Source organism: Apteryx rowi, unplaced genomic scaffold, assembly GCF_003343035.1.
Source record: "Apteryx rowi isolate R43461 unplaced genomic scaffold, aptRow1 scaffold_49, whole genome shotgun sequence".
Taxonomy (NCBI): domain Eukaryota; kingdom Metazoa; phylum Chordata; class Aves; order Apterygiformes; family Apterygidae; genus Apteryx; species Apteryx rowi.
Genome location: NW_020450749.1, coordinates 354,215 through 371,263, shown reverse-complemented (window position 1 = coordinate 371,263; position 17,049 = coordinate 354,215). Strand labels below are relative to the sequence as shown.

At 38.8% G+C, this 17,049-nt stretch overlaps 1 protein-coding gene across 6 annotated transcripts in view; it reads left to right on the top strand.

The window, feature by feature from the left end:
- The window catches only part of PIK3C2A (phosphatidylinositol-4-phosphate 3-kinase catalytic subunit type 2 alpha), a 60,209-nt gene that overhangs the window by 233 nt on the left and 42,927 nt on the right, over positions 1-17,049 (top strand). For 5 of the 6 annotated variants that reach the window (XM_026078982.1, XM_026078983.1, XM_026078985.1 and 2 more), the window contains one exon: positions 14,902-16,076. In XM_026078982.1, the coding sequence (XP_025934767.1) occupies positions 14,967-16,076 (1,110 nt within the window). In that variant the 5' untranslated portion in view covers positions 14,902-14,966. Of the gene's footprint in view, positions 1-161; positions 204-14,901; positions 16,077-17,049 lie in introns of those variants that run through there. The other variant, XM_026078981.1, reaches the window with a different exon arrangement.

Genomic DNA, 17,049 nt, shown 5'->3' with positions numbered 1-17,049 from the left:
CCCCTCGAGGACCCCGCCCCTTCCCCCCCGCGCGAGCGCGGCGGGTCGCGGCCGGAAGTGAGCGCACGGCGGCGGCGGCGGTTGAGCAGCGGTTGAGCGACGGGAGGGGGCTGCGCGGAGCCCGGCGCGCGCGGTGGCGGCGGCGGCGGCAGCAGGGGAGCGGAATGGCCGTTGCCGCGGGGCGGCGGCGGCGGCGTTGCAAGGTAGGCGCCGGGGCCCCCGCGCTGAGATCGGCGGGTAGGGGGCGGGCTGGATCTCTGCTCGGTCCCCTCGCTCCCATCCCTTCCTCCCCCCCTCCCAGCGCCTCCCCTCAGGGGCCGCGGCGGCGGCGGGACCCTCGGCCTCGGCGGGCTCCCCCCGGGCGGCGGGGCCTGGGCTCGGCGCCGGGCCTGGGAACGGCCGCAGAGCCGCGCTGCCCGGGCGGCACCTGCGAGCGGCGGGGCCGGGGCCACCGTGGGGCCCGTCCGAGGCGCCCTCGCCTCTTCGCTGCCCGGTTCGTGCGGCTCCGGCGAGCCTGCAGGCGGCGGTGGATCAACTGCCTCGGCGAAGTGCGGTACGGAAAGCGCTGGGGCAGCGCTGCTCCTGACCCGACTCGGTAGCTGCGAGGTCTCCCGAGTAGCAACTCGTGTTTTTTAGCACGGCCCCTTTCGAAGACGCTTTTTACAGCGAAGAGTGAAGCCTGGGGAGGTGGGTAGCTGCCAGCGCGCGTACAGCGTGAGACCCGTGTGAAGGCAAGGCTCGGCTGGAGGAGTCGGAAGCTTTTTCGCGCGCGGGCGATGCCGAGTGCTCGCTCTACGTAGGGGGTCTTGTGGGTCCCCGCCGAGACTGCCGAGTTTTCCCTGTACTTAGTTTCTCGTTGGCGTTCGGAGTGGGCTGACTAACCTGCTGCTGGTGTGCAATATCGCGGGTCCAGAGAAGTTGGGTGTTGTCAAACTTGATGCTTAACCCACTCTGCTGTTTTCTCTAAGACCTTTTTAGATGTTAGTTGTAATATATGGAAACGTGCAACCGGCTTACTGTTCGCACTTTCATCCAGTTTGTTATTCACCACCAATGCCATGAAAAGAGCAGGTATACCTGCATCTTTGTTAGAATAAGTGACTTCCCACAAACAGCTGTGCTGTTGTTGGGAAAGAGAAAAGAATAAAGTAGGAAGAAGAGGCACTGAAAAAGAGAGAACTTCGAAAAAAAGAGAGATTCTGATATTTTTCCTAGTCATTGTATTCTTTATTGCAAATGTTGTCCCAGAACGTAGTGAAATTAAGCTGATTTGGGGGGAGGGAAGACATGCAGAGAAGGTTTTAAATAACAGCCTAGCTTGTTTAATGTAAATCTCGTTCTGAATAGAACTGAAGATTCAAGAAGCATCCTGTGATATTTGTAAAAGGTATTGTATTTAGAATATAAACTGTGTTCAAGAGCATCATACTGATGGACATTGCATGAAGAATCCAAAAGAGACGGAGCAGCTGTGGGGAGGGGGAGAAACAAAATAACAGACTAACAAAAGTATTCTGGTAGTTGTTTTTGTTAGCTTGGAATGCAGTGGTGAATGCAGCGGTGTCCTTCATTCCTCTAACACTTCAGTGCCTAGAATGGCCCTGGAAAGAAGTTTCTTTATTGGTCTGGGAAGAAGAGAAGCTGGTTAAATGGATTTAATATATTTCATTTGCAGGAAAAAGGGACTACAGTAGCCACCAAATTCAGGGGGAGGGGGAAAATTAAATTGAAGCAAAGCTAACAAGAATAAATGGACAATGAAAGGAAGCTGCACAGAAGATAAAGACAGTGGGAGAAAGTCAGCACAGGGAGAAGTAAAGAAACAAATACTTTGAGATTAGGTAGCCTTTAGTTGAATAAATTAATAAGAAGTATTTAGAATCCCATCCTCTTAAATGCATTGTATTTGAAACTTTTTTTTACACAGAGATGCTTCTGTATAAGAATAGATAGGAGGTCTCAAGACAGGTTAAAAAACAACTCTTTTCTCCCAATTGATGTAATAAATAAACTTGTGATACTTAATTACAGTGTAATAGTAATCCTGATTCTGAAATTTGATGAGGTTCCTCATCACTTCCTTTCAGGCTATTTTGTTGTCATTAAAACTCAAATGTAAAGGTTTGCCTGTACAGATGATCGGGGTACATAAATGTAAATTGGTGATTTAGTTACTTTTGTCTTTTGGATTGGCTTTTTCCGTAACTACTAAGAAAACAGAGTGCCTTAAATGGAAAATGGTGTCTTTCAAATCTTAAGTTAAAAAAATCGTATCTGAATCTGTGTTCTTCTTAAACTCAGTACACTTCCTAAACTTCTGAAACACTTCTTAAACCCAAACTTCAAACTGCCAGTATTCCTTATCCTGTATTGCTATTATAACTTCGTTTCTGCTGTCTAGCAGGAGAAATGTGAATTAGAAAAGGAGAAATTAGCTTAGAAAAAAAAAGATGCTGAGGTGATGTTTTGGGTTTTTTGTTGTGTCAGGTTTTGGTATCTCAGACCAGTATTGGTCTATCTAGAAAAATGAATTAGTTCAGAGCAGGGCTCCTTATTGTATATCTTTAAAATCTTGAGCAATCTTGATATTTATGTTAGCTTTAAAAATCACAGTAAAATAGCATTGATGAGTGGAATGCTATAAGCATAACATTAGCATGACTAGAATCCATAAGATATAATGAGGTTTAAGATCAGCCTTAACATTTAAATAAAAATTTACTGCTTTTATTTTAGAATGATTGCCTTTGGTGTCCATGGTTAGTGGGATTTTTTTTTTTTCCATTTTTGGTAAGAATAGTACAGCAAACTTAAGAATGAGAATGTAGTACAAATGTAAATTGTTTGCTTCATGGAAGTGTAACTGTAAATACATTTTTCTATTTTAAGTAGAGGATATGATGTATAATTACTTACCAGAACTAGAGTTCAATTTTTATCAGCAACTGTGAGTAACATCAGTCATCTAACAGAGTACTCACTGAATCCCTTTATACATAGAAAGGTTGCTGTGATGTCAGTTTTTGCAGAAGACTGCAGAAGTTGATTCTGGGCAGGGCAAGTAAGTGAAGGAGGAAATGTTTTCTAAGCATACCAGTAATGATAAACCTCACTTACTCTATCAATGTTTCGGCATAAATTTTTTTCCTCAAAGCTTGCATTAAAAAATATGAGAAATACTACTTTGATCTATACTTTTTTTAGAAGGAATGCAGTTTGAAATCACTTACTCTAGTTTGTTCCAAATAGTTGTCGCTTGAGAGTGTTTTTATAAGTAGCGAGAGAAGGCATATTTGCGTATTTCATGCAATTTACAATTTTCAGGCATTTGGCATTAAAGTTATAGACATAAAATGCCTTACACGGATCCACTAACAAAAAATAGGAAACTTGCAATATGCAACATTTGAGGGCTTCATGGTATTTGTGTTAAGTTTGCGTCACTAGTTCGTATCCAGAGGTCAGTTATTGCGTATGACCTAGAAGTAATATGGTCCATATCGAGTTTGTAGCTTATAGGTTTCAGTGTTGCAGTTGGCATTTTTGTTAGTAGTTGTAGCAGAGGCACTGAAAACAGATAATCAGTAACTGATATGCTCTTATCCTTAGGTTGTAGTCACTGCAAAAAAGCACAGGGTGGTGACAGTGCTGAGGTGACGTTACAAGGTAGATGCTAAAAGTTTACATGAATTCAGTATGCAACTGGACAAATTCCTGGAGGAAAAATCCATTGGGGGTGTTAAAATATTACAGAAGTTACCATGCAATTTGGAAAGGCCTTGAGCTGCAGATTAGTGGAGACTGAGAGGGTATTGTGGGGAAGTATCATTATATGCTTGCCATGGTTTAGCTTTTTTCCTAAGCATTTCTGAAGCCACCCTTAGGGAAAGGATAAGGGCTGGATGAACCTTTGGTGTGACTCACTACAGCCATCATGTTCAGTTTTCCACCAGTGGTTAAAAACATATCTATCTATCTGATTCTGCACATTAAATAAGTATTTAATATTTTCTAATGTGTAAAGCTAAAAGGTATGTGTAAAGAGTGCACTTCCTCTGTCAGTTAATAATCAACAATTCTTGCTTTCCTAAATGCTAGTTTTGTGACTGAGAAGCATCTGCTGATTCTAAATGAAACTGTGTAGGTTTCGTGCCTGAGGGGAAACCTGTCTGTTGAAGCAAGTGGTAGAAATAATTTGACTACTACAGCAGAATTGTGTTTGATTAGACTGGTAGATCTAACCGGTACAGTGCACAGAGTTAAATCTGCGACAGAGCTGTGTTGACATGGTTTTCTCTCCCTATGCTACTAATGTTTTTGATATATTATGTTGAAAGTGTATACTGGATATTTGCAGGGCATATAACTTAAGAAAACTTAGGTACTTATCATGGTCATCTTTATACAGTGTAGAGTGTTAAATGACTATATCAAAGGTGCTGGGCATCTCCATTCAGGTAGTCAAAGTAGATAGTACAAATGTTTCTTCCCTCTTTTTTTCTCTATACTCTCCTTCTTATAAATACTTGTTATATTTTTGATTGAATCAGATATTTAATTTGTTAAAATCTTGTCTGTACCTTCAGATCAGTATCACTAGTATTGGAACTAATGGAAATGCTAGTACAGATGGAGGCTATAGGTTGTCACTATTGTGAGCAGGCCAGTACTGCATGAACAACCAGGATTTTGTCTGTAATAGTGCTGTCACTGGTAGGAAATGTTAGCAAAGATGCTCTAGTTATAGACCAGGAGCAAACATTATCCCTTAAGGATCTCTGCAACCACGGAGCTAGCTAGGAGTTTGGCTGCTGCAATGGCAAGCATGAGATAAAGGTTAGTAAAAGTGAAGCAGCCTTTTTAAAGGAGGAGCTCTGCTGAAGAGACCCTGGGGGTCTTGGTAGACAGCTGTTGTGCAGTCTCTGTCCTCACGGGTCTGTCAAGATCTGCATGCGTAAAGCCCTGAGCACCCTCATCTATTCTCATAATTGACCTTACTTTGAGCAGGAGGTTGGACTACAGACCCTCCTGAGGTCCCTTCCAGCCTTAATTATTCTATGAAGTGGTATTTTAGAACAATTTTTTTTTTTTTTTTTGCAAATGATGGACTAATAAGCAAATTATTCAGCTGGGGAAACAAAATATTTGGGGCACTGGCTTTTTTTTTTTTTTTTTTTTTTTTTTTTTGCCTAGAACAGTAGCATGGCTAATTTTGATTTTGTGTGGAATATTTTGCATTGCATGTGGATTTTCAAGTGCCCTTTGGAAAGAGAAGTTGATCACAGAATCACAGAATGGTTGAGGTTGGAAGGGACCTCTGGAGATCGTCTCGTCCAGCCCCCCTGCTCAAGCAGGGTCACCTAGAGCATGTTGCACAGGATTGCATCCAGGCGCGTTTTGAATATCTCCAGAGAAGGAGACTCCACCACCTCTCTGGGCAACCTGTGCCAGTGCTCTGTCACCCTCACAGTGAAAAAGTATCTCCTCATGTTCACGTGGAAGCGTCTGTGTTTCAGTTTGTGCCCGTTGCCTCGCGTCCTGTCGCTCGGCACCACTGAAGAGTCTGGTCCCATCCTCTCGACACCCTCCCTTCAGATACTTGTACACGTTGATAAGATCTCCTCTCAGCCTTCTCTTCTCCAGGCTAAACAGGCCCAGCTCTCTCAGTCTTTCCTCATAAGAGAGATGCTCCAGTCCCCTAATCATCTTTGTAGCCCTTTGCTGTTCCAGTAGCTCCATGTCTCTCTTGTGTTGGGGGAGCCCAGAACTGGACGCAGTACTCCAGATGTGGCCTCATCAGGGCTGAGGAGAGGGGGAGGATCACCTCCCTCGACCTGCTGGCAACACTCTTCCTGATGCACCCCAGCATACCATTGGCCTTCTTGGCCACAAGGGCACATTGATGGAAAGCATGAAAAACATAGGGGTGACATGGAGAAAAGCACAACTTCAGAGGTGGTTGAAAAGCAAAAGAACCAGTAAAAAGTTCTCAAAAGTGAACTTCTGAAATAAACAGAAGGAGGAGGTATGAAAGCATTGTTCTGCAAGGAGAAACATTGCAGCAGAACCCAAATTCTTCGCCTTTGTCAAACAATGCTGCTAATAGGTTTGGGGCTGTAGGGAATGGAAAGAATCCTGGCCAAGTGCATCGGAGTGAAGCAGCCTGAGATGCCATCAGTTTCATTATTGCTTTTTCTGGTACCCACATCTAGAAAATACTGTGCAGGAGCAGAACTTGCAGGTATGCTGTCAGGGCGCTGGGAACAAAATAGGGGAAAGATGCTGAGGTGTAGAACTACTCACCAACTTCTATATGTGATGAAACTGATGTCAAGTTTCCTTCAGCTGATAGGATTTAAAGAATTTTTGCTGTGATTCAAGCATTTATAAAGATTATTTATGCAATAAATTTGTAGTGTGCAATAATATGAGCTTATGCCACTGTTTTCTTCAGCTGTGACACAATTTCTTGGCTGTCTTGGGTTGCTTGTTTTTAATGAAACTTAATGGAATTTAATTATCTTTAAGACTTCTGTCCCTTTAGCAGACTTGGTTGAAATGGTGATTGGGCTCAAAAGTTGAGGGGAAGGATGGGCTATAGCAGCACAAATATGCTGAAGAAGCTTGCAAGCATATTGCACAAAATCCATGTGTATCCACGTCTGCTGGTGGATTAGTTTGCAATGGCTAATGGTGCGGACCACTGGTTCAAGAAGGGGAAGAGTACTTTGTGGCTGTGGGAAACAGATGATGTGCAGGTAAATATAGCTGCCTGGGTTAAAATCTGCCTGGAACACCGTGACTAATGCTTCCGTCCTTTGTCCTTCTTGGAACATTGATCCAAAATCAAGATTCTACAGTTACAAAGCATGACATGTAGTAAGTCTTCTGTATAGTATTTTGGATGAAAATTGATGTAAATGGAGGGGTTGTAAGCATTTCTATAAGCATGGAAACTGCTAAGATGAGATTTTCAATGGAATTGTTGCCAATATTGAAAGATCTTAAAGCATTCCTGGAGACTTCCTGTTCTAGTACTGGAAACACCCTGTTCTTACCTATCTCAAAATCAGAGGCTTTATGTGGTGAAACTAATTTTTGGATGTAAATGGATCTTTATAATCAAAGTTAAGAGATGCAGTTACTGGTCTAGGTACAGCGGCCTGGGTATTATTTAGAAGCTAGCCTGGCTGACTTGAATGAAACAAAAAGGAGTGCTGATTGAGAGTTCACGCTCAATTAAAAATCGTATCTTTAGATAAATGGTTTTTTTTGTTTTGTGTTTTGGAAGATTGTTTAGAAATGAGCTGAAGGGGATTCAGTTTTTCAGTTAGTTATTTTAATCTCTTCTTTAAGAAGGCATTTTCTAATTTTGCTAAGATGACTGGATTAAAGAAGCTACTAAGTTTTAGTGGAAAGATAATAAAATAGAACTATAGCTAAAACACTAACCTTCCAGGACTATTTGTGTATGTATTATTGGAAAGCTTTCAATTTAAGCCTAACAGTATTTAAAAAAAAAAGAGCTTTTAGTCTTATGAAGGACTGAAACACTCAGGTTTATATTCAAGGACTTATAAAGCTCAAGTGTCTGTAAATAAGGTTAAGAACAACCATTTTTATTTACATTTCTCAACAGATGCATCTGCAGCACTTAAAAGGAGTTCTTCCAGTTTGAAATAGAAATGATAAATGAGAAAATATTGATTTTTTTTAAAGGATTTTTTTACTTTAAAATCAGTTGCTATTAACATATACAGTCTTTTTAAAAAAGATCAATCTGATTATATGATTATTGTTTAGATGGTTTATCTGGCTTTCAAAGCCTCTCTAACAAACAGTTCATGCACTGTGTGGAGATTAAAAATCTAAAAGCGAAAAAAAAATCAAGCTGTTGGGAAAAGCAATAAACCATGTAATACCAGTCATGACTGATGTACAAGCTGTTACACAACTGAAGAATCTGTTGGTGTTTTTTTTTTTCCTAATGTGTTTTAAGGTACCTGGAAATAATTATTTTACTAGTTGTATAGGAGGGGTGAACCTATGTAAACTGACTTGGCACTTTTTCAAGAAATAAAATGTCTAGTACATTAGTTACAGTGTGTGTGTGTGATCTTAAAAAGCCCTTTGTTCTTTCAAAGCATTACTGGGATGATTTCCTCTGCTTTTTTTTCTTGATCTTCTTGTTTTCAACCACTTCACCCATAGTGATTACACCTGCAGAATCTCTTGTCAGTCACTGTGTTCTCATACTTGCTTCTCTGTTTTGTTTTGTTTTTCTGAAATGCCTATACTATTTTGGTAGGTCTGTAAGTGACTCTCATCTGACTTACTCATGACTTGACTTGTTGAAGTATCTATTTAGGTGTTTCTCAATTTGTAGCAATCTGTGAATCCATCTGGCAGAGGAAGCTTTTGAGCATCGAAGTTTTTTATTTCTTCCTAAGGAGTTTTCCTTGTGTGTGTCAAATATCTTACTGTGAATTCCTTTCTAGATGATTAGTACTTTCCATAGTATGCTACTGCTGTCTTATTTCACTGAGTTTTTCCCTGTCATCCCATAAAACTGCTACTATCTCTGGTATGTGGGCAAGATTTGTTAGTTCCTTAGTTATCATTTGATGTTAGGCAAATGCTTTGAATTTGTTTTTAATTAATGGTAAAATAGCCATAGGGAGTTATTTTGAAAAATTACATTTGTTTTGAGGAAATTCTAGCTACTCTATGTCAAGGCATTACTTTACAAGGAATGCAGGAAATGGTCTGACATATTATCATTGCTTCTGTATTTCGTATGGGAGTTCTAGGGAGTTGATGTGCACTGATTTGTGATAGCCATAAAGTATTTCTTGAGAATGAATTACCAAATAATATGAACTCTGTGCTTGTTTAGCACTAGAACAGATTATAAATAGAATTTTAAATTAAAAACTTTTTTTTTTTGAAAAGAAAATTTTTGTTCAGCTCTGTTTAAGTAGAGAAGAATTTTAACATGTACATGAGCAGGTGATGAGATTATCTCTGTTTGAGGTAGCAGGATTTATCACTAATAAAGACATCCCTTGGTCGTTAAGATAGGAAACTAATTTAGATTTTTGGGAGCCTTTGTCCTGGTAGACGTGTAATATTCTGTATTGATTTTTCTGATGTTTCTTACCAAAAATCTATAAATTCCTCCTGAGTAAAAATTGCTTCATGGTTAGATTTTATATATTTGCTAGAGGAGTACCTGTGTAAATACTTTCTGCTTTTATGTAAGCCTCTGTAACCTAAACTCTCCTTTGGAATGAATTTCCATCCCCACTTAGTGGCTTTGATCTGAAGGAGATTGACAGACATCTTGCTGTTTCTTGGTTCTTGATGTTAACAAAGTTTTGCTGTTGCTACTTATTTAAAAGAAAAAAAAAAAGCAAACAACAGCATTTTACACCTTTAAAATAAGGAGTAATGAGCATTACTCAAAAAAATTACAAAGCAATACACAGGTACATAACTGAGTAAATTAATTTTAGATGCTATAGATATATGTATTCAAAATTGCTACTGAAGACATGTTTAGGAAGATTCTGCTAGATTGGAGCCAGGGAAAGAGGTATGCAGATTTGTGCCTTATTACATCTAACTGAATACATACAGAAAATATTGTCTAAAGTTACTAGATTTCATTGCAAGGGACGTTTAGTCAAGACTGTAGCTAAATCAGGTGGTTGAGTTTTTTAGACCTGCTTTTATAGAAATCTTGAAGAAGGTAATATCAGCAAATTACTGCCAGAACAGCATAAACATAATAGACATTATAGAAAGTATGAATGCCTGTTTTATTTTAAATTTAGGGAAAGTAAGTGATTTGGAGATGTTTTATCACTTTCAAATTTCTGTTATAATCCCTTCAGTTGTTTCTATGCCTTTAAAAAAGCAGGGGGAGAGGGAAGAAGCATTTGACAAGTGACAAGTTCTTTAAGTATTTGGAGAGATTGTGCTTTTGAGGGTAGAGGGATTGACAGCTGAAAAAGTAATTTTACTGTTGCTCACAGTGGTGTGCGCAGTAGCTGAGATGAGAACTATCTCAATTCTTTCAGGATTACTTTTAGGACTACAATTCTGATGACTTCCAGTTGTTGCAAACATCTCATGAATTCCTGCTGTATGATCAGCAGTGGTCCACATATCTGTTTTTTGCCCGTTTCTGGGATTTGAATTGAAACATTGTTCTGAGTGTTTGATAGGAGTTCCATGCTGTTCTTGCAAATGGAGTGTGCCCTTCTCTTTGTAAATGTTGCAAAAGTTTAAATTCTGCTGTCTGCCTTTGAATTTAGGTGGCTACAAATTTAAAAGTTCAAAATGAAGCCAAACTCTGTATGTGAGCGTGTTGACTGATGCAGTATAGTTAACTTTTGAAAGACATATCTAGGAAGCATTTCTTCCGACGGTTATATCGTATAAATTCACTGTTTAAAAACTGGCATGCAGGATAAAGTCTTGCTAAAACTTGCAATTTTATCAGATGCTTTTAAACTGTTTGAAATCTGCAGCCTGATTATAGAATTTGACAGAAATTTGTAGGCTGATTTGGCTTTATAACTGTCCTCTCTGAGGAAAGAACTTATATACGGCGATCAAACTGCATATGTGTTTGATGACAGAGTGCCTGCCTTGCAAAAATAAAAATCAAGTTCAACTTTTCAGATTACTACTACTACTAATAATATCTTTCAACTTCGGCTCTTAGAAGTCACTGGATTTATATCATTACAAGTTTGCAATCAGAGCTTTGGAAAAAAAATGCAGCACTGTCAGGGGAAAACTAAAATAAATAAGCAATTATTGAGAGACTGGGATCCTCTAGGCATTACAAGTGGATGTACTGCAGCAGGTGTCTAGCAGTGCACCATGTTTCCAAGTGCTAAAAAAATGTATGTTTATCTCAAGTCATGAATTGGTGAAACAGTAGCTTGTTGTGAGTAGGAAATTGCTTGGCAAATATGAAGATCAAAGCTGTTGATTTTGGCAGAAAAATAAGCTTTCCTACTTTTCATGGTGCCAAACTCATTATAGTTTGGTTCCTATTATAGTTACTTTGAAGACGATGTAACTTTGATTCCCCCCGACCCGAGAAATCACTTGCTCTTGCTGCTGTAATTATCAAGCAGCACCATAATGCACTTGATATTCTTCTTCAAAGCTGTTGCCCGGATAGTTCAGAATAGTCTCAGCAAGTATAAACCTAGTTTTGTTTTTCTGAACAAAATTCAGAAAAAAATTTGTACTGCTCTTCAGAATCCTTAGGCAACAGCAAAACTGTGAAAATTACACTTATTTCATGCTACTACTTTGTAGAAAAGCCAAGTAGGAATTGGTAAGAATAGCGTGTTTTTGCATCTAAAAATTTGACATAACAATTTTTGACCAGACATCAGTTAATGAGATTAAAGCCTACTTAGATATTTAGGCAGTCTGAGCAGTTAGTGTAAAGTACATTAGGCTTCTCATTAGGACATCATGGGTGGCTAGTAGGCTTAGACTGGCTGCGAAATATTCAGTACACCTTTAAGAGAAGATTTAGAGTGACTGTTCTGTTAACAGGTGAATATTAAGTAATCGTGTGTCGCTGATGTGCAACTGAAGGCTGGCCCTTTGCTCCTGCCATCAGCAGAGTATAGGAACTGTGTTTTGCAATGGAGATTCACTTTGAAGTAAATCTTACTTATGACAGAAAAATATGTAGGTTAAAGATACTATTTTATTTTGGTCTTCTAAAATAAAGTGGGGAATATAAAAGCCTGTAAGTTAGCATACGCATTTCTGCATGCCTTGATAACAATATACTTTTAACTCCTGTTTTTCACCCATTAGCCTGTACCTATTTCACCAAGTCCCTGTCTGGATGTAACAGTTGGCTCTTATTTAAGCTCTGTGAGATGGGAAACATGCTTGCTTGCTTTGTTTGTTTGTTTTTTTGTTTTTTTGTTTTTTTTTTTTTAACTTTAGAGTAAGCTTGTCTGGTACAAAACTAAATAAAAGAATATATATGTGCTTATGCAGACAAGTTATGAAAATATAAAAATTGTTTCTGATTGCTTTAATTTCTCAAATCTACCAGTCGTGTTCAGTTTGGTGGTCAGGGCTTGAAACTGAGAGAACTCTAGAGCACAGACCAGTTTGTGACTATCAGGATTTAATGGCTGGGCTCTCCTTATGTTGGAGTTCATGTCAAGATACGTGAGGCAAGTATCTCTGCTCCATACGTATCGCTCCTGTTACAGACCACAGTTTGTGCTCACTGTGCAAAGGATACATGGTGAAGGCTGTAGTCTGGCATGTTTTTAGACAGTGGTGCCACCAACAACAAATGCCACGCCATCTCTCCCCACCAGTGTTGCAGACTTCTTGGGCTGGCTCAGGTGTCTGTGCAGCTTTACTGTAAAACAAATCCGGGGGCTGACCTGTCTTACAAAGTAACCCAGCAAAAAAGTCGTTCTGATCCATTTCAACACTCTACTTGTGCAAACAGGTAGTGGATAGGACAGGACTTCTTTGTAATGGCAATAGTGGTGGCTTTAATGAATGCCAAACTCTGCAGCTTAATATAGTGCAAGGAAAGCATAGACTTCATCTGTGTTGAAAATCATTATCTGGTGGGATGGATAAATTCTAATAACCACCAAAGCTCCTCCTTAAAATTTTGTTCTCCAAGGCTATTTAGTTGTGTGCTTTTGAGGTTTTTTAACTTCTGGTTTCAGTCTTTGTTAACCAGCAACTAGCTGATAGAGAGAAAAGAAAGCAGAAGCTTCATAAACATTAAATATTTCCTCAGCATTGTGTTGTTTTGTGATGTCTTGTGTATATTGTCCTTAACATTTCTAAATCTATTTAAAATTTAAAGTTTCAGGTTTTTGTAGAAAAATTACTTCTTTCTGCATTCATCACCTAAGCAAAATTTAATTCTTTTGATAACTTTTGCAATTTTTGAACTGGATCATAGCACTGAGTTTAGGAATTCTCTCTTGTAAAATACAAGGGGTTTCTTTTTAAGCTACAATGAACTTTTCCTAACTTGCACCTGACTGTAGAAGGAGTTGATGTGAAAGGCTTACAAGTATCTCTTAATAAAAGAAATGATATCCAGCTGAATTGGATGATTGTTTTATGGGACTTAGCCTAAATAAGGTTAGGAAAGCATTGTATTCTTGAGCTGCTTGTGGCATTTGTTCTGTCTGAGGTATTCCTTTCACTGTTTAGCACCAAAACATTCCTCATTTCTGCAGCGAGAGCACTGTTCTGCTTGGCCTACAACCATCTTGTAGGCATTGCGAATACAAATGTCTTTTGTTCTGCTCTTGCTACAGGTTATCTCTAAAACATAGTAAGAAATAATGTTATAAAAATTGTCTGACTTTACCCCTTTCATTAATAAGGAATGAAGGTCTCATTTAAAATGAGAAAGAGGGAGGAAGATCTCTGGCAGAAAGGAAACAAACAAAAAAGGAAAACCCCAACCCTCATCCTTTTAGTCTTGTCATGGTGCCTGAAACATCAGTGCTGGTTTAATCTTGCTTTACAAAAGGGTTTGAGTTGGATTTATGTTTTCAGACTTAGTTAAAGTATGTAGAGCCTCTCTTACAAAGATGTCTTTCGCTCACAATATGAACCACTGAGTAAAGACTCTTACTGTTTATGGGGCCAGTCCACAGAAGTACAATGAGTTTATTTAAAGTACAGCTCCGGTATGATTTTACAAAAGTAACTTATAATGGGTATGAATAGAAGGACTAATATCTAAGTCATCTAAATTGTTTGCTTCAAAGAACTTTTTCAATTGCAAATTGTTTTGTGACTTAAACCCCTGATGATTTACACCTAAGAGCAAGTCCTGTTCAGTGAAACTGTGTATTAGTGAGGATTGCTGTTTATCTAACCCTCCTAGCACAAACTCATTATTCATGAATTTTATCTTGCTATTTGATACGTGTGGTAGCTGTTGCTGGAAAACTCTTTATCTCCCAGAATCAACTCTAACCTGGCTGTGTTTAACAGCTGTAGAATAAAGTAGAAATAGTGTTGAAAAATAACATACAGCCCAGAAGTGCTCGTGATAATCTGTTGTAAGACTATTTTAATAAAGAGATATAGGTATTATGATGAATGAAGGAAGTTGTCTAATAATACTGAGCACGAGATTGGAATTGGAGAAATGTAAGATGTCATTTCATTTATGGTGACCTTAACCAAAAGTGACCTTCCAAAGTTTCTTCCCTTATATAATAGTGAATGACGCTTACTTTAAGGTTCTGTTAAAGGAATTCCTTTATCAGCAGCTCTACTTAAATTATTTATGTATTTTGCATGTACAAGAAATAGCATTTTATAAATGTTATTTCTGTAGTTAAAGTGGCAAAAGTACAATGATCTTTTTTTTTTTCCAAAAAACATGTTTGTTTTTTAGTTTGTGATGTATTGAAGTAAATCGGAAGTCTTCTAGATCGCACGCTTTATCAATGCTAGGTATTTGTATAGTCTTCAGGACTAGGATTAAAGGAGTAAAACTGGATAAGTGTGCAGAATCAGTCAAATATGAAATGAATTAGGTACCTGAATGCAGCTTTTCCAGATCTTAGCTTTAGTTGTGCAAAGGGAAACTAAACTCTAAGTATTTACTTTACTTAACTGATAAATACTGGTAAGAAAAATAAATGGGTCTTGCAGAATGCAGAAGTTCTGTTTAATTTAATTGTGAGGTTTCTCTTAAGTTTGGTCAAAAAATCAGTCTCTTTAAAGTTTTCTGTCCCAGGTTTGTGAAGGACATATGTGCAACCCTGTCACTTGTTGGTGTATGGCTTAGTAGTTCACTTTATATGATTTGTCTTTTTATAAGTTTCTAATGCTTCGTTTCCTTTTCAGACCTGCTGAATCTATTACGAAGGCAAGGGTGGACAACCAGTACAACGGAAGTGTCGGTTCTTTAAATGGACAGCTGCTCTTGCGGTATGGCCCAGATATCCAGTAGCAATGAATTTAAACAGCGTTCATCCCCTACTTTGGCAACTGCGAGGTCGAAAGATGTGGACAAAGAGGAGGCATTGCAGATGGAAGCCGAGGCGTTAGCTAAAATGCAGAAAGAAAGAGGTGTAGCTGGTAATAAACAAACTCTTCATTCTTTAAACAGCACCAGAAAAAAAGCGCAGGCTCATAACAAACAGGACCATGATCTCATGGTGTTTCCAGAGTCTGATGCCAAGAGAATGGAAGATAAACTAAGTACCATTGACATAGAGAAACTTACTCATGCTGAACTAGAGAAACTGCTGCTGGATGATAGTTTTGAATCTAGTAGAGTACCTACATTACCAGTAACTCCCATTTTGAGCCCATCTGTTTCTTCACAATTTTATCTTGGGCCTACTGGTCGGAGAGGACAGTGGACACCTGGGATACCAGCACCTATGACTTGCACTTTACCTCCTATTTATCCCTCAGCTTCTTATACAAAACAGACTAGTGTATTTCAGAATGGATTCCATCCAAGTATGTCCTCCTATCACTCTAGAGAACCTATTTATCTTGGTCTTCCGAGACAGTCGCAATTCATTTCATATCCATTGGCAGCTACTACACCTTTCCATCCACAAGGAAGCCTACCCATATATCCTCCAGTAATTACACCAGAAATGGCAAAAGTATTCGACAAAATTGCAAGCACCTCAGAATTTCTGAAAAATGGGAAGTCAAGCACTGGCTTAGAGATGACCGCTATTAAGTCTGCAGTTTCTAATCTACCAGCCTCAGAAAGCTGCAGAGACATTAGTAAATTTGACTGGCTGGATTTGGATCCCCTAAGTAAACCAAAAATGGATAGTGTGGAGACTTTGTATAAGGCAGAGGATGATGGTGAGATGACTTCTAGCATGACTGCGGAAGATCCATGGGACGCTGTGCTGTTAGAAGAAAAGTTGTTAGTAACTTGTCATCTGGAAAGAAAAGTTAATGGGAAATCTTCTGGAGCAACAGTTACAAGGAGCCAGTCCTTGAACATTCGAACAACTCAGCTTGCAAAGTTACAGGGCCAAACAACAGAGGTATGTAAATCAGTGTTTTAAATAACAGTATGACAGTAAAGATTAGTCACAGTATTTAAAAACCGTTTAAGATCTGGATTTGTTTGCTGAATATTACTTGGCTTGGGCAGTATCCAGATAATATGGCAGTTTTAATGATATTCAGAAAACTGAACACTACTGCTGAAGTAAATACCAAAGAACACAATGTGCCTATGTAATCTTTCTAAATTTATAGAGGAAATTGCTGTTATTCAACACCCTACAAAAAAGAAATGGAAAGAAGTCTTTAGGGCAAGGAAGTATTTAAATCACATAGATAAATATTTAAATTCATGAGCAAGTCTTTTGATGCTACCAAATAAAAAGATGGTGAGATAGACATCGAAGAAGAGTTACATCTGAAGCAGCCTTTACCTCAGATTTTGGAAAGTGAGTTTTTCACAACATATTTGAACTTGTCTGCTTAAAAAAAAAAAAAGGCAGAATTAAAAAAGTATAGACAAGACTGTCATCTTCTCTCCTGCTATCACTTGCAGACTTTCACAGGACCACTGTACTTTGTGTAGGTATAAATCTTTCCTTCTGTGCAAATGCTGGAGAGGTTGTAACTGAAACTTTTGAGTATACTGTCCTAGAAGGTGGTATTAATGGATGCTATTGGTTCAGAAACCCTGTGCTTCTGTCCTGGAAGAGGGAAGACCATCATCTTTGTATGGCCGTTACCTGCCTCAGGCAGGGGAAAGGGCAAAAGGGTGGTCTCTGCTCTGAGATCAGGATCACTTTCATAACTAAAGGTTCTTTTGGCGTTTTTGTCTCAAAATTTTTATGACACACTTTTCCAGTAAGAGTCCAGTAAATGATTGTAAATTCTTAAATTTTTCCTATTTTTTTTTAAAAAGTAATCTTTTTGTGATAAATCTATCACAAAACAAGAAGTAACTTTCTAAAATTTAAGTTTGCCACTTCACTAGAAAGTGAATGAATACTTTTG